Raw genomic sequence first — 24760 nt, 5'->3', positions numbered from 1 at the left:
GATGCAGTGGACAATGGCATCTGTAAATGTTATAGGCTAGGCTACATATAGTGAGGGATCAGGCCTATATACATTTTTCATCTTGAAGCTTTGAACTACCCATCCCATTCAAATGAAGGGTCATTGAATAAGAAAGAGAGAATGTAGGCCTATGCCATATAAATGTGTGGACATGACTCACCAATAGAGTTCAAAACTTAATGTACCCAAATGTCTCTTACATTTAGCCTACATATTACTATGAGTGGCCACAAAAAGACAGGCTAAACCTTCAGCCACTAAACCTAATCCCCAGAACAAAGGGTCCTGACCTGAGATGCCATCATGTTTTAGAAGCCCTTAAAAGGCAACGGGTAAAATAAAATAAAAAGTTGGAGATAAGGAATAGAAATAGCTCAAAGTAAAAAAATAAATAAAATATATAACCATGGTGCTGTAAACAATTTTTTGGCCAAATTCCCTAACTACTTCTAAAAAGATCTGAGAACATTGTTAGTTTCCCCTCAAAGTAGTTTGGGCTAAAAAGACAGGCAATACTGGGAGCTAGCTACTACCATTCTTCTCCAGTGGAAATGTCTGCTTGACTGGAATAATTTAAGGATGCAGGGGTCAGTTTGGAACTTTCAGAGATAATTTGTTCACTGGATTGAGTAGAATGGTCTCTTTACAAATTGCCTAATAAAAATGCAAGTAGCAGGCCGCCACTACCAATCTGAAGCAGACATACCGGGCAGCGGATCAAGGTAGAAAATAACATCTTTAAGACAGGACTAAGTAACCAAGTCATGCTTATAGCTTTTATAGATTCAGTTTGTACAATGATGGCCAATGACTGGGACAAATCTCAAATGCTGATCTTCCTGCTGCTTTGGGTCGAACAGAGAGCTTGTACAGAACATATGGCTCGTCGGTAGAGCGTGGTGCTTGAAATGCCAGGATTGTGGGTTCGATTCCAGGGGCCACCCACACACTTTGGATAAAGGTGTCTGCTATATTATTAACATCTAGCCTATAAAAAGAAACTGGCAAGACTTTATTGTCCATGCTTGACAGTAGTCCCAATAACCTAAACACAACTCTGTCAAATTTTGTCCATGTAAATGAGATTTGAAGTAAAAGTAGGAAACAAAGTGGCAATTGATGACAGGCTAACCCCATTCAAAATGTCAGGTCATAACCTCAGTACAATACCAGTATATGCACTTTCATGCTCATGGTTACCAGTTGCAAAATCTCTCACAGACACAGATCCAGCCTTTCCCTCTGGGAGTGGGCAAATAGATATCGACCACTCAAAGGAGTCTTTCTGTAGTACACTTCAAACTATACTGCAGTAAGTTTCCCCAAAACAAAGACCATCTTTAGCACTAAAATAATTGATAGGCAGTGGAGGAATGATGATCGTAATTCTAAAAAGTATCTTCATGTTTTTGGGAAGCTCACCCCCTGATCAGCAGCAGCCATGATGACAACTAAGCAGGATGCAACAGGCTGTCAGCAATAGCAAAGAACAACACTACAGACTGTGATACGTTTAAGTTATATGTTCACTGAGGAATGTGCAAAATAACTTCAGCAACTTCTAATTTGATGTTGAAAGGGCTTTGGATTTGCGACTTGATTGAGGCAAACATTGGCACAAATTAATTCTCTGACAGTCTGGGCTACAGATCACATATTTATCTCAACTATCCACATAGGGGCCTACATTGGGGTAAGTGTATACCACCAGTACTTAAAAAAATAAGGCACACCGGACTCGAGCTGAATTCACTTTGAAGCCTACAAGCTCTCAATAGAATTCCTCTGCCACAAATAATTTCCCTGCTTTGACTTTGATGTACACACATGTAAATTGAAGACTCATCAGATCTTTTTTTTGTTGTTTTTTTGAAAGTCGACTAACTAGCTAGAACTGATTAGTGAATAAAAGTGTTGTCAACATAGTTTGGCTTCAGTGGATAAGTTCAACTAGACATAGAAATATATCTATATATATTTCAACATCGAATCAATGTGGACACGCGTGGCATAACTACGTGCTATGTGTCTTGGAATAATGTGCTCGAGGCGTCAAATGTTTATGTTCGATGATCAGAAGTTTGCGCATCACTGGTTCTATCATTTAAAGCACTCAGTGACCTGCCAACAAAGTGAAACACAAGAAGGAAGAAACGCAGGATTTTGAGTACGAGCAAGGCTCGAATACCTTACGGATATCTGCCAATAGCTATCGGTATCTTAACTTTTACGTACATATATTTCCGGTAAATAAATAGACATTTCTCACCTTTGAGCGGTACGATGTTTGTAATCATTTTCCTGCAGCTGCAATTGTTTTCCATCCATCCACCCGCTCGCGCAGATAAACGTCAGTTCCTGTTGAAGTAGTTTGATCACATTTCACCAAAATCATTTAAAATGATGAAACAGCGTCACCATGTGGCATAAAATACACTAAAATAATAATGCAGGAAAATCTCTGGACCATGTTGATGAAGTTGTCTACATCTCAGCATATATTTTTATTTATTTATGTATGATATTGGTGTCACTGTCGTCAGTGTTCCCAAACGATATGAATAGCAATTTTATTTTGTATGATCCATTTATAGTCTTTTTTTAAATTATTGATAGCTTGAGAGCTATGAGAAAAGAACAAACAGAATGCCAGGTAGGTTATTCAAATAACATAACTAGCAATAGTTGTGTCACCTCAAGAAAATCTCTCTCTCTATCTCTCACACACGCAGGCTGTGCATTGCCATCTTGGCACAGAGTTTCTAAACGGTTAGTGCTACGTTGGGATCTCAAATACAGGCTACAGCTGAGACGAATGATAGTTGGTTGGACCACTTCCCAATTCAGCATCCCTTTTGACGTGTTTGTGCGGATCACTTTTGTCAAGATGGTCACCGCTTTTAAAAGTTTTTGCATTATGGGGATATAAATTGTCTGTGATCAAAGATCATGAAGTTTTGACTGTAGTCGTCTGCAAGTTTCTGCAGTTGCTCTTAACCAACTTCATCCTGCAGCCATCACCTGCAATGTGGGAGGCTCTATTGTCAAGGGTGTTTTTGTTTGACCCACGCGAACGGGACCAAAGATGTGACTGAAACAGGAACCAACTTTGTCGCATGGATATGTACAATGGATATGGATATGTGGATATGTCCAAAATTGTATAAAAAATGTTTTTTCACCTTTATATAACCCGGTAGGCCAGTTGAGAACAAATTCTCATTTACAACTGTGACCTGGCCAAGATAAAGCAAAGCAGTGCGACACAAACAACACAGTTACACATGGGATAAACAAACGTACAGTCAATAACACAATAGAAAAATCTATATACAGTGTGTGCAAATGTAGTAAGATTAGGGAGGTAAGGCAATAAATAGAAAAAAAGAGTCGGCCCAAGAATTGAACCCTGTGACACCCCCATTGAGACTGCCAGAGGTCCGGACAACAGGCCCTCCGATTTGACACACTAAACTCTATCTGAGAAGTAGTTGGTGAACCAGGCGAGGCAGTCATTTAAGAAACCAAAGCTATTGAGTCTGCTGATAAGAATGCGTTGATTGACAGAGTCGAAAGCCTTGGCCAGGTCGATGAAGACGGCTACACAGTCTTGTCTTTTATCGATGGCGGTTATGATATCGTTTAGAACCTTGAGCGTAGCTGAGGTGCACCCATGACCAGCTCGGAAACCAGATTGCATAGCAGAGAAGGTACGGTGGGATTCGAAATGGTCGTTGATCTGTTTGTTAACTTGGCTTTCGAAGAATTTAGAAAGGCAGGGTAGGATAGATATAGGTCTGTAACAGTTTGGGTCTAGAGTGTCTCCCCCTTTGTAGAGGGGGATGACCACGGCAGCTTTCCAATCTTTAGGGATCTCAGATAATTTTAGAAAGAGAGGGTCCAGATTATCTAGCCCAGCTGATTTGTAGGGGTCCAGATTTTACAGCTCTTTCAGAAGATCAGCTATCTGGATTTGGGTGAAGTAGAAATGGGGGAGGCTTGGGCAAGTTGCTGTGGGGGGTGCAGAGCTGTTGACCGGGGTAGGGGTAGCCAGGTGAGAAAGCATGGCCAGCCGTAGAAAAATGCTTATTGAAATTCTCGATTATCGTAGATTTCCTAGCCTCAGTGCAGTGGGCAGCTGGGAAGAGGTGCTCTTATTCTCCATTGCCTTTACAGTGTCCCAGAACTTTTGGGAGTTTGTGCTACAGAATGCAAATTTCTGTTTGAAAAAGCTAGCCTTTGCTTTCCTAACTTACTGTGTATATTGGTTGCTAACTTCCCTGAAAAGTTGCATATCGCGGGGGCTATTCGATGCTAATGCAGAACGCCACAGGATGTTTTTGTGCTGGTCAAGGGCAGTCAAGTCTGGAGTGAACCAAGGGCTATATCTGTTCTTAGTTCTACATTTTTTGAATGGGGCATGCTTATTTAAGATGGTGAGGAAAGCACTTTTAAAGAATAACCAAGCATCCTCTACTGACGGAATGAGGTCAATATCCTTCCAGGATACCCAGGCCAGGTCGATTAGAAAGGCCTGCACGCTGAAGTGTTTTAGGGAGCGTTTAACAGTGATGAGGGGTGGTCGTTTGACCGCGGACCCTTTACGGACGCAGGCAATGAGGCAGTGATCGCTGAGATCCTGATTGAAGACAGCAGAGGTGAGAGGGTAGGTTGGTCAGGATGGTATCTATGAGGGTGCTCGTGTTTACAGATTTAGGGTTGTACCTGATAGGTTCCTTGATCATTTGTGTCAGATTGAGGGCATCTAGCTTAGATTGTAGGATGGCCAGGGTGTTAAGCATATCCCAGTTTAGGTCACCTAACAGTATGAACTCTGAAGATAAATGGGGGGCAATCAATTCACATATGGTGTCCAGGGCACAGCTGGGGGCTGAGGGGGGTCTATAACAAGTGGCAACAGTGAGAGACTTGTTTCTGGAAAGGTGGATTTTTAAAAGTAGAAGCTCGAACTCTTTGGGCACCGACCTGGATAGCATGACAGAACTCTGCAGGCTAACTCCGCCCCCTTTGGCAGTTCTATCTCGGCGGAAAATGTTGTAGTTGGGGATGGAAATTTCCGAGTTTTTGGTGGCCTTCCTAAACCAGGATTCAGACACGGCTAGGACATCAGGTTTGTCGGAGTGTGCTGAAGCAGTGAATAAAACAAACTTAGGGGGAGGCTTCTGATGTTAACATGCTTGAAACCAAGGCTTTTACGGTTACAGTAGTCAACAAATGATAGTGCCTGGGGAATAGGAGTGGAACTGGGGGCTACAGGGCCTGGGTTAACCTCTACATCACCAGAGGAACAGAGGAGGATAAGGGTACGGCTAAAGGCTATAAAAACTGCCTGTCTAGTGCATTGTGGACAGAGTATAAAAGGAGCAGATTTCTGGCGTGGTAGAATAGATTCAGGGCATAATGTACAGACAATGGTATGATAGTATGTGAGTACAGTGGAGGTAAACCTAGGCGTTGAGTGACGATGAGAGAGGTTTCGTCTCTGGAGGCACCAGTTAAGCCAGGTGAGGTCTCCGCATGTGTGTGGGGTGGGACAAAAGAGCAATCTAAGGCATTTTGAGCGGGACTGAGGGCTCTACAGTGAAATAAAACAATAAGAACTAGCCAAGACAGCAGTAGACAAGGCATATTGACATTAGAGAGAGGCATAAAGAAATTACAGGTGTAGATCGGGAGAGCTAAGACAACAACTGGTAAATGGCGATGAATGGGCAGAGCGGGTCAGTTAGGTACATAAAGGACCTGAGTTCGAGGCTGGGGCCGACAGGTAAACAAAATGAGGTACCGTATTATTGAAACAGTCCAGGGGGCATCAGCTGTGTAGTTGAGTGATCATAGGTTCAAAAGAGCAGCAATAGATGAGTCAGGGTGCCGTTCGGTAGTCACTACTACGCTAGGTGAACAGGGGACACAGCGTTCAGAAAAGCTCGTTCCAGTTATAAGGAATACAAATAGCAGATCCGTACCACATTGGGTGAGGCGGGTTGCAGGAAAGTATATTTAGTTCGTAGATAGAAAGAGAGATTAAGATATATACAAAAAAGACCAGCTATTTACACGGGATAAGACACTGGATAAGACAAAGACAAAAACACCTGTCCTACTGCTATGCCATCTTGGATCCAAATGAATGTGATATGAGTCTCTCTCTTTCACCAATTGACTATACAATGTACACACATATATTTTCAGTTTGTGAGGGAGTGTATGATATGGGGGTCGAGGATATGTTTATTTCAACATGATAAAGAACAACTTTTATAAACAATGGCAACACTGCAGTTTGCACTGAGGCTTGCTGTTGGAAAACCAGATCAGTGTCCGACTTTCGGCCATCGCAGATCCATCTCCCCCACTCATTGAATTGCATCTACGGTCGGATGCTTTCGCCTTACCAATCAAACGAGCCTTTTGGCTCTGCTGTAACTCCACCATCTTGGCAAAGAGTTTCTAAACGGTTAGCGGTATCCGAGATCCTTGGAACGTCCAAACGGCGTTCCATACTTAACCCTAACCATTTTAAATGTCAACTTCAGTGGGGTTGACATCAGAGTTCGGACGTCAAAAGGATCCCGTTTAGACTTTCGGTTCTAAACCGAGGCCCAACATCACTAGACTTCCGGGAATGCTTGTGAAGCAGACTGTAGACCAGACCAAGGCTTGAGAAGTATATGGGCACGTTTGAGTGGTAAGGCTAACATGCTGACCACACCGCTCACGTCGCAAAATACATGTACACATACGGTATTCAATCATTACACCCACACTGCTCACGCGCGTCAACAAGTGTCTGCGTTGCCAGGCGCTAAAATAGAACTTGGTTCTATTTGTGACGAGCTGCAAGTCCCGCCTCTCCCATCTCCTCATTGGTTTTAAGGAGCATATATCCACGTGGGTGATTGAAAGATGAACTGAGGTCCACACTCCAGTCCAGTTGGTGGTGGTAATGAACCTTTAAGTTGGTTGCCAACCGCCATATAAAGTCCAAAGAAGAAGAAGCCTGAAGGAGGAGAGATTACTAGAAACAAACTCTGTTTACCCTTTTATCTGTGGATTCATTGTCAAAGTAGAGGAACTTGTGCATTTCAGGTAAAATAACAACCCAATGTTTATTTCCCAGGACAAATTAGCTAGCAACAGCAAGCTAGCTAAATGGTCATGAATGTTTCATGTGTTTCGACCTGTCCCCAAATTAATATAGTTGGTTCAGAGTTCATTTTGATATTTCAACCTGTGCGTCCTGATCGCGTCTGGTGTGGGTGGACAAAATCAACATGCGCGCTGTCTGGTCAGCATGTGAAGTAACTGACTGTAGACGAAAGTCAAGGAGCAAAGTCAGGGGAGGTGCATCTGCAACTGTTGAAAGTTTTCCAACAGCAAGTCTCAGATCAACATGACAGTGTTGCCATTGTTTATTAAAGTTTTTCTTTATAATGTACAAATTAACTTTTCCAACCCCCATATCACACACTCACAAACTGAAATCATATGTGTTCATTGTACAATCAATTAGTGCGAGAGAGCCTTAAATGTCACATTCATTTGTATATATATATATATATATATATATATATATATTCACTATATACATGAATCGTGACAAATTTGGTTCCTGTTTCAGTCATATCTATGGTCACCTTCACATGGGTCTAACAAAAACACACTAATGATTGGTTGACAATAGAGCTTCACACTATGCAGAGGATAGCTGCAGTGTGAAGTTGGTGAAGAGAAACTGCAGAAACTTGCGGTCGCTGCAGTCAAAACTTCATGACCTTTGATCACATGATTTTTGTAAAGTTCATGCAGTCAACATGTTTGCGCAAGCCGGACAATTTGTATCCCCATAATGAAACAAACTTTTAAATGCGGTGACCATCTTGACAAAAGTGATCCGCTCGAACACATCCAAAGAGATGCTGAATTGGAAAGTGGTCCAACCAATGGGTCCAACTGTATCATTCCAGTCTCAGCTGTAGCCTGTATTTGACACACTTTGAAGGAAAAGTGATCCACTCAAACACACCCAATGAGAGAAGTGTAAAATTCTTCCTTTAGTTGTACCTTTTCTCGAAATCTAAAGGCACAACCTAGATTCGAGCCAATGTCTTAAGTAGCTGAACATGTTATTACTCCAACCTCGTGAAATTGACAAACTGATACGTTTTCATTTTAGTCAAAAACAACTTTATATGGAAGGAGTGCCATTGGGCGGCTTCCTCTGCCCAGGTCTTACAACACCTGGATACAGTGGTGTCATGCCAATAGAGGGCACAGGGGCACGTGCCTTGTCAGATTTGTCCTGTTTAAAAAATGTAAAACTATTGTTGTTGTTTCTCTGTAATAAATACTACTAGTAGCCACCTAGCAATTTTATTAAGTAGGCTCCAGCTAGCCCAGATAGGTTCCCAACCTCATAACTATCTACCAAGAAGCCATTTCCAGCTAACAATCAAGTTAGAGTAGCTAGCTTGTATAACTATTTTATCTGTCATGCCTGCTGGCAAGGTTGGTAGACTTTAGAAAAGCAACCAATAACTAAATGTACTAAATAAGACTCACATTCCTTTCAATCTTTTACCTAGATTTTAGTTTCTTTAAAAAAATAACTACCAGTCAGGAGGATACAGACAGCTCGAGGTAGTCTTAGATATGCAGAAAAATCGACATATTCTTTACATAGAATTAAGCGTCATGATAATGTCTCTAGATAGCAGGAAAATGCAGTTTCAGGTGTTTGAAAAATGCTAAATTCTCCAACTTCCGGACGGGGGCCTAGATCCACTTCAGACCACCCCCAGCCATCCTCACGCAAGCTACTTTGTGCCCTCTCATTTTTTAGGTTCATGACGCCCTGCCTGGATAGGTATTTTACATATCAGCTAACCATGTCATAAGATATAGCAATCTTTCAGTCAATGACACGGCACACAACCATTGGTTGATGCTTGCAACATCTGAGCATCGATTTGACTGCCTGCACATTGATTTGACGGCCTGCAAATGCGCAGTTGGGTGAGAGACGATCGTTAGACCCGATGGTGCGTTTCTGCACATGAGCTTAGCTAGCCAATCTCACCATGACATCGGGCATGTTTGAGTGGTAAGGATCAAGCAACCGACTGTAGACGAAAATCGAGGAATTATTTTTGGGGAGGTGCAACTGCGACAGCCGAAAGTCGGACACCAAAGTGGTTTTCCAATAGCACGGCACAGATCAACATGGCAGTGTTGACATTGTCTACGTCTTTCTATGTATCCAACCCCCATTTCACACACTCACAAACTTAAATCATTTGTATATATCATCCGCAGTACTGAAATCGCGGTGAAGTTGGTTCCTCTTTCAGTCATGTCTTCGGTCACGTTTGCATGGGTCAAACAAAAAAAGTCTAATGATTGGTTGACAATAGAGCCTCCCACAACGCAGGCGATGGCTGCATGAGGAAGTTGGTGAAGAGCAACTGCAGAAACTTTCAGTCGACTGCAGTAAAAACCTCCTCACCTTTGTATTTGATCACATGGTTTTTGCAATATTCATGCAGTCTTTTTTATGTATTATTATTTAGAAAAAAATATTGTCACATACACTGGATAGGTGCAGTGAAATGTGTTGTTTTACTAGGCTAACATATGGAATAATTTTAAGATGGTCATACCATGGATCATTAAGCTATTTGATTTAGAAATTTAGGACCCCTTTATGTATAAAAAAAGTGATAAAATATTGAATTTGTCCTTTACTACTACTACAGCCCACAGAAACACATTGAATAACACATTCATGAATGGCCAAAAAAATGACAGTCAAAACATAAATCATAAGGAAAAAAGTTTTGAAGTGTCTGTCCTATGTCTAGGAGATATAAGAAAGCTCAGGAAATATTGAAGATTTTTGGACACATATTTAACCACATATTTACCCCCATACTTCAATTTATTTGATACTAGTCTGGGTATCCATTTGATTAGATGTTCAGGAGTCTTATGGCTTGGTGGTAGAAGCTGTTTAAAAGCCTCTTGGACCTAGACTTGACGCTCCGGTACCGCTTACTGTGCGGTAGCAGAGAGAACAGTCTATGACTAGGGTGGCTGGAGTTTTTGACAATTTTTAGGGCCTTAATCTGACGTCGCCTGGTATAGAGGTCCTGGATGGCAGGAAGCTTGGCCCCTGTGATGTACTGGGGCGTACACACTACCCTTTGTTGTACCTGGCGGTCGGAGGCCAAGCAGTTGCCATACCAGGCAGTGATGCAACCAGTCAGGATGCTCTCGATGGTGCAGCTGTAGAACCTTCTGAGGACCCATGCCAAATCTTTTCAGTATCCTGAGGGGGAATAGGTTTTGTCATGCCCTCTTTACGACTGTCTTGGTGTGCTTGGACCATGTTAGTTTGTTGGTGAAGTGGACACCAAGGGACTTGAAACTCTCAACCTGCTCCACTACAGCCCCGTCGATGAGAATGGGGGTGTGCTCGGTCCTCCTTTTCCTGTAGTCCACAATCATCTCCTTTGTCTTAATCACGTTGAGTGAGAGGCTGAGTCCCGTGACACTTGTGGGAGTTGTACCTCAAAACGGAGAACACTATCACGTTGGTAACAATAATTTGGTGAGACAGGCGCAGGAATGCGTAATAGTTTTTTTTATTACGCCCCAAATAACGGCGTGCCGTGTAAGGGCAGGAAGACCAAACAAACACGTACATAAAACACAGGGTTGAAACCCAAACAAAAGAGCGAGGAGTTCCTTCGAATAAATAACACTAGTGCACAATGATTAACACACGGGACGAGACTCGTAATCATCTGGGCAATCCACAAGGGCACTAAAGCCCAAAACACACAGCACAGGTACTCACATGCACCAACGGACATTGTAACAATATTCACCCTCCAAAGGGCACATATATACAAATACTAATCAGTGGGAATAGGGGACAGGTGTTCATGATGAACGTTCCGGAGGGATCCGTGACAAACACCATTGTGTTTGTTGGAGTGTTATCATTTCATAGTTAGCAGGCCAAACACAAAACAGACGTTTTTGTGAGAAGACCGATTTTTGGGATGTCTCCTGGTCTGACAAGCAGCTCTTTAGCTCTTTCACTTTCCACCGCAGATGCGGAAAGCCGAAAGACGGATGTGGTGGATTGAGACCCAGCCCATGCAAAACCAGATATCTCTAGCTTAAATTCACAGTTTTGATGGGTATTTTTGTATTATGTTAATTGGATTGATGTGCGGATGCGTCAATAGACTCTTAAGGATCTTAAGTGCTTTGCTCAAGGGCACATCAACAGATTTTTCACCTTGTCGGCTCAGGTATTTGAACCAATGACCTTTCGGTGACTGGCACAACGCTCTAACATGCTACCCCAATCAACATGTTGTTGGTGCAAGTCGGACATTTTTTATCCCCATAAAACTTAAATCATACGGATGCTGAGACGCGATAGTCCGGTGTGCCACTGTGACATAGCTACTTGGCTCTGAGACCACCATCGGCCGAAGACGCACAGCCCGAACGCACACCTCGCCACAATTTCCAATCAACGCTGCTCCGGTAAGCTTCCTCTATTCATTTGAATGTGTTGCCAGTTGGAGAAATTGCTTGAGCTGCGCTGAGATTGAGAAAAGTATGAAAGCCAACAGTCCAATATTTTATAACACTACTGTGCATACGCATACATTTTTTGGACTATGATAAACCCTTCTACAGATTCACCATCGAGAGTATTCTGTCGGGCTGTATCACCGCCTGGTACGGGAACTGAACCGCCCGCCCGCCCCAACCTACCTGCTTTCCAGGACATCTACAGCACCGGTGTTACAGGAAGGCTAAGAAGATCATCGAGGACCTTTAGCCACCCGAGCCACGGCCTGTTCACCCCGCTACCATCTAGAAGGCGGAGACAGGGTGCATCAAAGCTGGGACCGAGAGACAGCTTCTATCTCCAGGCCATCAGACTGTTAAACAGTCATCACTAGCTGGCAACCACCCAGTAATCTACCCTGCACTTCAGAGACTGCTGCCCTATGTACTGTACATAGAGTCATCGAACACCATTCACTCTACTAATGTTTACATACTGTTTTACCCACTTTATATGTACATACTGTATTCTAGTCAAAAGTCCTCCTTTATAAACACTGCTGTACATACCTTTTCCATTAATATACTGTCCATACTGTCAATACACACCATATTCTCAGAGTACTCTGTAATCTTGGCCCTCCCACCCCTACGGGAGTGTGCAGCCCAGTCCAAGCTGTTCTCTGTCCTGGCACCCCAATGGTGGAACCAGCTTCCCCCTGAAGCTAGGACAGCAGAGTCCTTGCCTATCTTCCAAAACCATCTTAAAACCAACCTCTTCGAAGAGTATCTTAAATAATTCCACAGCACCCCCCTCGCACCCCCTCCTCTACCCCTCTGACCCCCACCCTGAAAAAAATCAATTCAGAATGCCTTTTGTAAGCTAACACTCACACTTGCCTTTTTTTTCACACTTTACTAGGTCTGACTAGAAAATGTACTTACTATTTACATTTTTTTACATTTAGCAGACACTCTTATCCAGAGCGACTTACAGTAGTGAATGCATATATTTCATACATTTAATTTCATGCATTTTTATTTTGTACTGGCCCCCGTGGGAATCAAACCCACAACCCTGGCATTGCACACACCATGCTCTACCAACTGAGCCACACTATGACTGTGATGTGGTTTTCCCACCTAGCTTTTAAGATAAATGCACAAACCGTAAGTAGCTCTGCATAAGAGCATCTGCTAGATGACTAACATGTAAAATATAAATATATATTTATATTCCGGTCTCTGATATTGCTCTTCTGATCTGTCTTAATTTCTTTCTTTTTTTAAATGTTGGATTATGTGTGTATTGTTAATGTATTGTTAGTTATTACTGCACCGTTGGAGCTAGAAACATAAGCATTTTGATGCACCTATGTTAAGATCTTCAAATATGTGTATGCAACCAATAAACTTTGATTTGATGCAACACACTTTGAAAGGCGGGGGTCTCCGACTTGCCAAAAGTGATCCACTCGAATACGCCCATCGCCTACAAACGTCAACGAGGGTTTAATATATTCATACTAAACCATACTTGTTCTTGGTTCACACAGGTTTGCAAACGCCACGTACATTTAGCCTCATAGCACCTTGACCAACAGTTTGAGGAACAGTTTGACTGACATATCTTCTGCCCAACTGGCTGCCAATGCGACTATTTCACAAAGCGACGAGAATATTTCTACCCAATGAGGATAGTTGTGGCCACGTGGGGGCGTTACCATGGCAATTAGCCCGTAGGTTGATCTTACTACTATTCCTAGGGTTGTCACTAGTTACCCCAGCCATAAAGTCAAAATTGGCATCATAAAAAAAATGTGTTTGTTGCTTTTTGGTCTTAATTTAAGGTTATGGTTAGACATAAGGTTAGCAGTGTGGTTAGGGTTCGGGTTAGCTTTAAATTCAGATATTAAGAAGAAGGATAATATATTTTTTTAAATAGGCGGGGTTTAGCGTAATTATGACTTTGTGGCTGTGATAACTAGTGACGACCACTAGGGTTAGGAAGAGACTCTGGCCGGTGTAAAGTGCATGACAGCTGTAAACAGACTCCAGTCTTTTTAACGTTTGGATAAATTAACGTTTCAAAAAGCGTGGCGTGACATACCATTACTTGGAAGGGGCAGCTGTCAAAGTAAGTTTCTGTTACATGACATTTATTATCATGCTATTATGAACAAATGACAGTTCAGTAACGTTAGTTGGACGTGTTGGAACAGTTGAAGGGAAATCATCCACAGCCTACTTGTTCGACACTTAAGTAGTTATTATGATCTTTCCAGTATTTCTTACACATATAGCCAGAACTCATTATTATCAAGAAAGACCCACAATATGGACCTGATAAAATTAGATAGCTAGATCACAGATGTAACAACAGGTTCAAAACTACTGGATGCTGCTGATGAGTTCGTGTCGTGAAGTAATACATAAACAGGTTGACAAGCTTCTCTTTCAGGTGTCAAAGCCCAAGAGAACTGGGCCAAGTTCAGTTGCCAAACGTTGTCGATAAAAATGCCTTGAACAGAGTCGACATTTTATTACATTTTTTTATTTAACCTTTATATAACTAGGCAAGTCAGTTAAGAACAATTTCGTATTTACAATGGCGGCCAAAGCCGGACGACGCTGGGCCAAATGTGCACCACCATATGGAACTCCCAATCACGGCCAGATGTGATACAGCCTGGATTCGAACCAGGGACTGTAGTGACGCCTCTTGCACTGAGATGCAGTGCCTTAGACCGCTGCACCACTCGGGACATGATGCCTTGTTCTACATGTCGGAGAGGCATTTTTGTTCTACATAAGATATTTCTATCTGAACGTTCCAAAACGTTATGTCCTGCTGAGCACACTCCCTGGTTTATCCCACAGACACGTGAGTGGCACAATCACCACTGTTTTCTTTTGGTGGGGAGGTTACTGTGGAGATTGAGATTAAACTAGTTTAACATTTTACTTGTCAACACATTGGTCAATAGGGAGGAGTGTGTGTGTGTGTGTGTGTGGGTTCACTGATTGCAAAATCAATGGCCCATTTCCCAGGCCAGTGAGCTTACTGTAAGAAGGTGAGGTTTACAGTATAAACCTATTTGTTCTTATCACTATGAAACATTTAGGAATGCAATATACACTCTATACATAAAGAGCTCCATTGGCAACTCGCAATATCAATGACGTACCTATAGGCTCAAACAGATGCTGTACATCTTGCCATTCTATGTCTGTGAGAAATAGATTAGTGTTATTTCATTTGACCAACTGAAATATGACATTTGTCTGTTTTTACCATCAGCAATTTCTCATAGTATCCCTTGAAGCAGCTGTGTAGCCAATAAACCTTAGCCTGGTGATGTTCTCCTGTGTACTTTCCCTTGAAGCAGCTGTTGATGTAGCCACTTATTAACCTTAGGCTGGTGATGTGCTCCTGTGTACACAGATGTTGTGGAGTAAAGCCTTCTGCCGCTGCCCTGTGCTCGTCCTGAGCTTGTGGTTCTGTGTGGAAGCAGTGCCCATCGCTGTGGACAAGACTAAAGTGGAAACCCCAGAGCAGAAACTAGAGGCGCCACAGAGTGTGGTGAGTGGAGTGTGTGTGTTGCAGTACTGATCATGTGCAATTTGATGAAGAAGTGATAACAACTGTGTAGGAAGCAGATGGTCTTTTTAATACTTGTGAAATAATATTTTGAGACTGGCTAAGGTTAGGCTATTTGAACGCATAAGAAAGAAGAAAGGCTGCAGGAAATGGAGGAGGTTTAGACCTAGGCCATATGAATCCAATGTAAACCTCTCCCCTTTCATCTCTGTCCCACTTACGCACTACAATGTGGATTTTGACTGTTTTTTTGTTTCAGGACACGGGCCTTCACTATGACCGCTACCTCAGGGAAGTCATTGATTTCCTGGAGAAGGACCAGCATTTCAGAGAGAAGCTCCACAACACAGACATGGAGGACATTAAGGTACCCCAGCAGCTTCAGCATTTGCAGGGTTGTGTTCATTAGGCACCAAACGGACAAAAAAAACAGGGAGGGACTACCCGGACTTGTCCAATAAGAAATGCTCATTTTATTTTTCTGTTGCAAAATGTTTTCAACTGTTTGTTGCATGCCCTAATGAACATGACCCAGCTGGCCTCCTGGTCAGTTTCCATTTATTGTTATTGGTCACTCAAATCTCTGGTTGCTTTTTGTTTCTGAGCAGCAAGGCAAGCTGGCCAAAGAGCTGGACTTTGTCGGCCATCACGTGAGGACCAAACTTGACGAGTTGAAGAGGCAGGAGGTGAACAGGCTACGGACGCTCATCAAAGCTAAACAAGACGTTGAGGGAGGGCATGGTACGCTGGTCTGTTCAAATATGTCCTTTCCCGTCCAACCTGCAGCCATCCTATCAGCAGGAACGTTTGTCCAATTGACAGGACATATGATGCAATGCACCACCAACATCCTAAGCTTGATATAGTCCATCACGTAGGAAAATGGAAGTGCCTTGAGGCTATTGTGCAAGTAAATAGGAAAGTCACATGTTGCGGAAATGTCCATGTTGACACATCTTGGAAGAGGGGTTGAGGTACTACTAACAAGCATGGTCTTGCACTCAAACAAGACCATGCTTATATTGGGACTGCCAGAAATACCTGGCTGCGGTCACCGCCAAAGCAAGAGTCAGTCATCAAAACAATCTCTCAACTGCCTGTGAGTTTTTAGCACCGTCTTTTAGCGTTGCACTACCATTGTCCAATATCCACAATATTAATAACTGCTTGGTGTTATCATTCAAAAGAGGTGTGAGTGACTAGTTTATTATTGTTAAGAGAGGATGTTAATGTACAATATTCTAGAGTAAAGGTCACTTTAATTTATTACAAACACAATTAATTACAATGATTGAATTGTGGATACATTTGAGCTGTAACTACACAATTACCTCATATAAAGTATGGGCGTACTTTTTGGCAGCAGTTGTCAGCAAGCAACTTGTAACCACTTAAATCGTACAGTATTAGTTTCCCTCCTAATAGGAAACTTCTCTTTCCCCCCTCAGAAATGAACCACAAGGCGCTGCTCATGCAGTTTGAGTATATGAACCACATGAACCCACACACCTTCGAAGTGGAGGACCTGGATAAGCTTATTAAATCGGTAGGAATGTTTATACACACACTACAACGTGATGCAATGTTTAAAATGACCACACAATGGTTCTTGAAACCACCCTGCTCAGAACACATGGTGCATGGACCAAAATGATACCAGGGTCCATACTCGAAAAGAGAGTTTAAAAGTTCACACGCTGACAATGGCCTGACAGCTGAAATGTTTGCTCTGTAATTGATGCCTCTTGAATGAATAAGCGTAAAATAACTTGTAAACTCTCTTGTGAGCTAGGACATCCACCCCAAAGGGGTTATAGCCTTGAAGCTAACTTATTGTTTGAATAGCAAATGTAATGGAAAGTTCATCCTGGCCATGCACATGTGCTCTATCTGGTGATGTTAGATAATGGAAAAATGGTTAGAGGACGACAGTGTCCCCAAATAGGGTCGATTTGACCTAATAGAAGTCTTTGAATTACCTTGTAATGCTCCTCTTTATCCATGGTGAACAAATTAACGTTTTTGTTGCTATTAACAATCCTGAGCTTTCACTTGTAGATTTAATTACACAGAGGCACTGAAGCATTCTGAGCTATTTGTCCTTTGTTGGTGAGAGCTGGCTTGCCAGAGGTAAATGCCCAAATCAGCTTTGACAGTTGAGAGAGAGCCTGGGGTTGTGTGTGAACTAAACTAGAAAATTGAAGATTTCTCCTTGGTAAAGAACGCAAACCTACTTCCTGTTTTTCTTAATATCGGAATGAAGACTATTTTGAACATTTACACTCAACTAAAAGTGAATTCAGTTTGAACTCTGACCTTTCCAGCGCCTAATGTGAATCCTTTGGTAGCATGCTACTTCTTAGTGATGAGTCTGAAGTCAGTGATGTTGCTATGTGAACTAATATCATTTGTACTTCAAACTAATCATCAAGAGCATGTCACATCCTTTCTCAGTCTCTTCTATAATAGTCTCTGTCCACATTTATTGGTTTGAAATCCCTCCAGGTCCATGGTGATGCAGAACTGTAGGCATAAATAGTATTTATTTTGCTCAATTCCATATCTACACAGATTTAAAGCCTTTTCAGAAGTATCTAGGGCTAGGGGTTGAATTGAAATCGTGCTTTTGTTTTCATTTGTTCAGTTCTCGTTGTCTCCTTTTCCTGGTTGATGTATATAGGCTACCAGTGACCTGGAAAACTATGACAAGGATCGGCACGAGGAGTTTAAGAGGTACGAGATGATGAAGGAGCACAAGAGGAAGGAGCACCTGAAGAACCTCGACAAGGAGCAACGCAAGGACGAGGAACAGCACTACGAAGAGCTGAGGAAGAAACACGCAAACCATCCCAAAATCAACCACCCTGTAAGACAGTTACCCTGCTACTATAACTAAACCCAAAACTAAATACCATGCGAGACATTTACCTTGATACTGTAACTTAACTCAAATTCAACCACCCTGTAAGACTTTTACAATGATACCATAACTAAACCCTCTATTGCATGACTGCATATTTACCCCAACATGATGGTTAGGCCTATTCTATCAACAATTGCGCCAAAAAAATGGTTTCCACTGCCAATTTGTTGCATGAACCGTTTCACCGGCCCAAAAATTATCCACCAATTGAGCGTCATTTTGTTTTGTCGATATTTAGGGAAGTTTACAGACAATTTTCTGTTTCCATCAGGCTGTTTTATCCAACAGCTACTTTACTTGCTTAAAAATGGTTGGACAGAAACATGATTACATTAACTAAACCCTAAATCAACCACCGTATTGGACATTTCAATCAATCAAATGTATTTATAAAGCCCTTTTTACGTCAGCCGATGTCACAAAGTGCTATACAGAAACCCAGCCTAAAACCCCGAACAGCAAGCAATGCAGATGTAGAAGCACAGTGGCTAGGAAAAACTCCCTAGAAAGGCTGGAACCTAGGAAGAAACCTAGAGAGGAACCAGGCTCTGAGGGGTGGCCAGTCTTATTCTGGCTATGCCGGGTAGAGATTATAACAGTACATGACCAAGATGTTAAAACGTTCATAGATGACCAGCAGGGTCGAATAATAATAATCACAGTGGTTGTAGAGGGTGTAACGGGTCAGCATCTCAGTAGTAAATGTCAGGTGGCTTTTCATAGCCGATCATTCAGAGTTAGAGACAGCAGGTGCGGTAGAGAGAGAGTCGAAAAAAGCAGGTCCGGGATAAGGTAGCACGTCCGGTGAACAGATCAGGGTTCCATAGCCGCAGGCAGAACAGTTGAAACTGGAGCAGCAGCATGACCAGGTGGACTGGGGACAGCAAGGAGTCATCAGGCCAGGTAGTCCTGAGGCATGGACCTAGGGCTCAGGTCCTCCGAGAGGGAGAGAGAGAATTAGAGGGAGCATACTTAAATTCACACAGGACACCGGATAAGAAAGGAAAAATACTCCAGATATAACAGACTGACCCTAGCCCCCCGACACAAACTATTGCAGCATAAATACTGGAGGCTGTGATTTTACAATGATACTATAACTAAACCCAAAATCAATCACCATGTAAGACATTTACCTTGATAATCAACCACCCTCTAAGATATTTCAGTGATATTAAACCCCAAATTACTGAACCCCAAATGAACTAGCCTGGTCTTCAATCTTTTTGTGCTGTAGACCTATAGCCAACCACATGAGTTGGTTATAATGCACAAACAGATCTAGGATAAGGCTACAACTTAACAACCCTGTAGGAATTTACAGTGATACTAATCTAACAAAGACCCCGTTACTGTATATGGGTCTTTCTATAGATACATGGGGCCAATGTGTGACATTGGGATAAACATTTTCAAAATGGTTTGAAACTAAAAATATATAACTCCACCTATACAACAACATAGGCCAAGGACTATACGGTGCCTTCAGAAAGTATTCACACTCCTTTACTTCTTCCACATTTGGTTGTGTTACAGCCTGAACTTAAAATTGATTACATTTAGATTTTTTTTGTCACTGGCCTACACACAATACCCCATAATGTCAAAGTGGAATGTTTTACAAATTACTATCAAAAATGAAAAGCTGAAATGTCTTGAGTCAATAACCCTTTATGGCAAGCCTAAATAAGTTCAGGAGTAAACATTTGCTTAACAAGTCACATAATAAGTTGCATGGAATCACTCTGTGTGCAATAATATTGTTTAACATCATTTTTGAATGAGTTCATCATCTCTGTACCCCACACATACAATTATTTGTAAGGTCCCTCGGTCGAGCAGTGAATTTCAAACACAGATCCAATCACAAAGACCAGAGGTTTTCCAATGCCTCACAAACAAGGGCACCTATTGGATGGGTAAAAAAAAGAAGCAGGCATTGAATATCCCTTTGAACATGGTGAAGTTATTAATTTCACTTTGGATGGTGTATCAATACACCCAGTCACTACAAAGACACAGGTGTCCTTCCTAACACAGTTGCCGGAGAGGAAGGAAACGGCTCAGGGATTTCACCATGAGGCCAATGGTGACTTTAAAAGAGTTACAGAGTTGAATGGCTGTGATAGGAGAAAACTGAGGATCAAATAAAAAGTTATTGGTCATATATAATACAATTGGTGTAGACTTTAGTCAAATGCTTACATATGAGCCCATTCCCAACAGTGCAGAGTTTTAAAAAGTCTGACAAAATGTTTGCTAAATAAAAAATGATTTTTTATTTTACCTTCATTTAACTAGGCAAGTCAGTTAAGAATAAATTATTTTCAATGATGGCTTAGGAACAGTGGGTTCAGGGGCAGCCTTAGGAACAGCCTTGTTCAGGGGCAAAACAACAGATGTTTTTTTTTTACCTTGTCAACTCGGGGATTCGATCTTGCAACCTTTCAGTTACTAGTCCAGCGCTCTAACCACTAGGCTACCTGCCGCCCCAAATAGTTACACAATAAAATAAAATAAAAAAAACTCAAGGCTATATACAAGGAGAAGCAGTACTGAGTCAATGTGCAGGGGTACGAGATGGTTGAGGTAATACAGTATGTGGGTAGGGGTAAAAGTGACTAGGCAATCAGGATATATAATAAACAGAGTAGCAGCAGCGTGTGTGTGTGTGGTGTCAATATGCATGTGTGCTTGAGCATATGTACACAGTTGAAGTCCATGATTCCATGTGTGTTGTTTCATAGTTTTGATGGCTTTATTAGTATTCTACAATGTAGAAAATAGTAAAAATAAAGAAAAACCCTGGAATGAGTAGGTGTGTCCAAACTTTTTACTGGTACTGTATAAAATGCTGATTATTATCAATTAGTTGTCCGGCGTAGGAAATCATTACTGGTTCCCTAGTTTACACTGTATATGGGTATTTCTATAAACTGTACTAGTGAAGTGTGTGTGTGTGTGTGTGTGTGTGTAGGGCAGTCAGGACCAGCTGAAAGAGGTCTGGAAGGAGTCTGACGGTTTGGACCCAAATGACTTTGACCCCAAGACCTTCTTCAAACTCCACGGTAAGCTCACACAAGTAGCCATTCACAGGTTCAAAAGCCTAATAAAATAATATTGTCACGTTCTCCAATTACACACCAATCACAATGGACCTTATTAAGAAATCCTCAAAGGAAGTACTTTTTTTTTATTGAAGCCATTTTCTTTTTTCCAGACACCAACGGAGATGGCTACATTGATCAACAGGAGCTCGAAGCCCTGTTCACTAAAGAGGTGTGTGTGTGTGTGTGTGTGTGTGTGTGTGTGTGTGTGTGTGTGTGTGTGTGTGTGTGTGTGTGTGTGTGTGTGTGTGTGTGTGTGTGTGTGTGTGTGTGTGTGTGTGTGTGTGTGTGTGTGTGTGTGTTGTAACTCGAGCAGGCCCAGAGTTTAAATACGTGTGTGTTTTTGTAGCTGGAGAAGATGTACAGCCCTAATCTTGAAGAGGATGACATGACAGAGATGGAGGAGGAGAGACTGCGCATGAGGGAACACGTCATGAATGAGGTGAGCTAGCAGGAGGGATGGGGTATGATGGAGTCACTGAGTCATACAGACACACACACACAAAATCAATACTGCTTCTTCAGTCAACCTATTTGCTGACGTTTCATTCCTTTCATCTGTACTCAGGTGGACACCAACAAGGATAGACTGGTCTCCCTGGATGAGTTCCTGATGTCCACAAACAAGAAAGAGTTCAAAGAGCCAGACAGCTGGGAAGTAAGGGACAGGCAACTACCGCCACCTCAGTGTGGTTTCCTGCTGGAGCCTGAAGTGGTCAAGAGGAACTGAATGCTATTGACCCTAACCCTGAGAGGCAATGCAATAATGGCGCTTCTACCCTTCTTTGTTTCTCCCCTCCACGTCTTCTCCTCTCCAGACTCTGGAGCAGGCCCCGGCCTACACGGACGAGGAGATGAAGTTGTTTGAGGAGCAGCTGGCCCAGGAGGAGAGCAACCTCAACCAGAAGAACGTAGAGCTGCAGAAACAGAAAGAGGAGCTGGAAAGGCAGCAGGAGCAACTCAACGCCCAGAAAGCCGAGCTGCAGCAGGTAACCTAGTACAGTACCTCATATCAGTGTTAGCATTTACAAAATGTCAGAATAAACAGCTAACGTACCTTTTTGACACAAAATGCATCTGCAGTCCCATAGCAGACAAGCTTTGAGACAGTAGCATTAAGTGCTCAGTATTAGAGGGGTAACTAACTTAATAAATAAGTGACTCGTAATTTGACTTTTTTATTCTGTGACACTGGCTCACCATAAACAAAAAAGAGCACATTTTCAGCTACAATTTGTCTATTGTAACACTTTTGAACTGGGTCATCGCTCTCCCAGTTTTTTGGGGTCAGATAACATCTCCATCTCTTGTCTGTCTTGTCCTCAGGCGGTGGAACAAATGCAGATAATAAAATTTGAAAAAGCAAATGCGGCCGTTGATGTCAAAGGTCAGTACAAGTTGACTTCAGTAATAACATCCTCTTCTAGACTAGTATTGCCAACATGAATAATGACCATCAGTCGAATCCTAACTTCCTCTTAAGTCAAATTCACACTTAATCAAGCATTGATGTCAGTGGAAGACAAAGGGGGGGAATCCTAACTTCCTTTTATCTGTTTCAAACGCAATGATGTGCTTTAGATGGCAGAGCTACAGAAGCAGTGCCCCCTGGAGGTCAAGCATTGCCAGTACTACCAGGAGACAGCCAACCTCTACCCCCTACTCACCAGCAAGACTTACCTGCACACTCTTAGCAGGCCCGGCAACTTTTTCTGTGTGTGTGTGTGAATCTCTTAGTGTGTGTTTGTGCATGCGTGTGTTTCCATGTGCATATGTGTGTAAACTAATCTTGCAACGAATCCGTTTGAGTTCGTTTTAATGTGTTGTCGGCGCTCTACGGTCCCACAATATACCCGCACGCACACATACAGTCCAACAATTTCCCGAGACCAGCTAAACCAATCAGAATGAAGCCTTGGGTTTTGACCCACTTCCAGTCGTGGCATTCCGGCGCTGGCAGGAACAGCCAGCACAACCAACGAGACTTGAAATAATTGCTGAACCAGGCATTTTGTGGACAATCCACTCTTTGTTATTAGTTATTTTCCCTCTTGACACAACCTGCACATGGTTCGATATGGGAAGTCATTTGGGATGATTGGGAAGAGGTTTTGTTCCTGAATACGTGCAATGTTTTGTTTTCTACCTAGTTAGGTATGCTACCCAGTGGGATTATTTCTGTGGGGAAAGATTTGTTTAAAATACAAAATACATTTTGGTTAAATAGTTTACGGAGGTGGGTCAAATGAATGTCAATTTTGATATGCTGCTTGATAGTATGCTGTCATGATAAATAATGTATAACTTACCTGGAGCTGGTTTACTGTGATACTGTGATTCATTCCTGATATTAATAATTGCCCATACACAGATACATTAAGGAGGTACTGTAGTAATTTAATATTGGCTAAAAGAATGTTTACATGCCACAAAAACTGCCAATTGTTTTTGTGTAACAAAAATGCCCCATTGATGTTGACTTAGAATGTTGTAAATTGTTTTCATTGTGGTTGATAGGGACAATAAGGAGTCTTGAATGTATGTCATTTATCTTCATTTCCAGTGTCTGTCTTTCTGTGTGTGAACTTGTCTTTATTTGTGAGAGTATATATTATGATCACAGTTTAGGACCAAAGTCTATTGTGGGGATAATAATAATAATAACACATTTAATTTGTATGGCGCTTTTCATTGCAGTGTTATCTCAAAGCTCTACATAGGTAAAAATAATGATCATAAAAATGACTATTAAAAACATCACACATTTAGAATCAAGGCAGGAAATAGCAATAGTAGGCTAGGTGATAAAAGGACGTTCCAGATTAGCACTAAAGGCCCGTTTTAAATTCTGATTGATGGCGCGGCTCTCAGAGAGTCAGGAAGAGAATTCAATAGGCGAGGGGCAATGGAGCAGAAGGCCTGGTCCCCCATAGTATGGAGAATTGTCTTCAGGACTTGATGCAGTGGTGAGTTGCTGTAGTGTTAGCCAGTGGAGTTCAGCAAGAATGGGGGTGATGTGGGCTGACTTCCTGGTTCTGGTCAAGACTCTGTCAGCATTATCTTGGAGAAATTGTAGCCTCTGAGGGGATTTGGCTGGAAGGCCCCCTGAACGGAGCGTTGCCATAGTCAAGCGGGGAGAGGATGAAGGCGTGGACGAGTTTAACTGTGTCTGCCTGGGAGAGCGATGGTTTGAGAAGGGGGATATTTCTTAGATATGTTTTATATTTGCATCAAAGGACAATCACCTGGTTGCATTTCTGACTACAGTAGCCATTCTCTTGTCCACCCAATCTTTTACACACTGAAACACACACAGTACCCATCATTACACACAGACCCATACAGAGATGCACTCAGTGGCCAGTTTCATGAAAATAGTTTGCTCCTACAGACAATGAGTCATGTGGCCGTGGCTTGATCTGTAAAGCAGGCAGACGGGCATCAAGGCGTTCAGTTACTGTTAGATTGAACGTTAGAATGGGCAAAACGAGTGAC

General features: G+C 42.2%; 2 protein-coding genes across 3 annotated transcripts in view; one reads left to right on the top strand and one right to left on the bottom strand.

Annotated features, from left to right (window-relative positions):
* LOC106561080 (phosphatidylinositol 4-phosphate 3-kinase C2 domain-containing subunit alpha) overlaps positions 1–11930 on the bottom strand; it is a 66230-nt gene extending 54300 nt beyond the window's left edge. Inside the window, exons 1-2 of one of the 2 annotated variants that reach the window (XM_082957171.1) lie at positions 11839–11930; positions 2291–2379 (exon numbers count right to left, since the gene is read on the bottom strand). The gene's annotated coding sequence lies outside the window, so the exon portion shown is untranslated. The remainder of the gene's footprint in view (positions 1–2290; positions 2380–11838) is intronic. The other variant, XM_014124702.3, reaches the window with a different exon arrangement.
* Positions 11931–13471: 1541 nt separating this feature from the next.
* On the top strand, positions 13472–23821 carry LOC106561081 (nucleobindin-2). The gene is made up of 13 exons (XM_014124704.3): positions 13472–13771; positions 15080–15217; positions 15495–15602; positions 15844–15976; positions 16684–16781; positions 17916–18101; positions 21136–21226; positions 21379–21437; positions 21615–21707; positions 21834–21923; positions 22084–22254; positions 22592–22652; positions 22847–23821. The coding sequence occupies exons 2-13, from the start codon at positions 15080–15082 to the stop codon at positions 22957–22959; spliced, it is 1341 nt and encodes a 446-aa protein (XP_013980179.1). The 5' UTR covers positions 13472–13771; the 3' UTR covers positions 22960–23821.
* The last annotated feature ends 939 nt before the right edge of the window (positions 23822–24760 follow it).

Source organism: Salmo salar, chromosome 10 (assembly GCF_965601325.2).
Source record: "Salmo salar chromosome 10, fSalSal1, whole genome shotgun sequence".
Taxonomy (NCBI): Eukaryota; Metazoa; Chordata; class Actinopteri; order Salmoniformes; family Salmonidae; genus Salmo; species Salmo salar.
Note: the sequence above shows the minus strand (reverse complement) of the source record. Positions and strands in the feature narration are given on the sequence as shown.

Bases quoted from the DNA above. Each gene is read 5' to 3' on its own strand.
- LOC106561081 (XM_014124704.3), top strand. From the start codon at position 15,080: ATGTTGTGGAGTAAAGCCTTCTGCCGCTGCCCTGTGCTCGTCCTGAGC. The intron at 16,782-17,915 runs GTAGGAATGTTT...TGATGTATATAG, and splicing joins TGGATAAGCTTATTAAATCG to GCTACCAGTGACCTGGAAAA. The intron at 21,227-21,378 runs GTAAGCTCACAC...TCTTTTTTCCAG, and splicing joins GACCTTCTTCAAACTCCACG to ACACCAACGGAGATGGCTAC.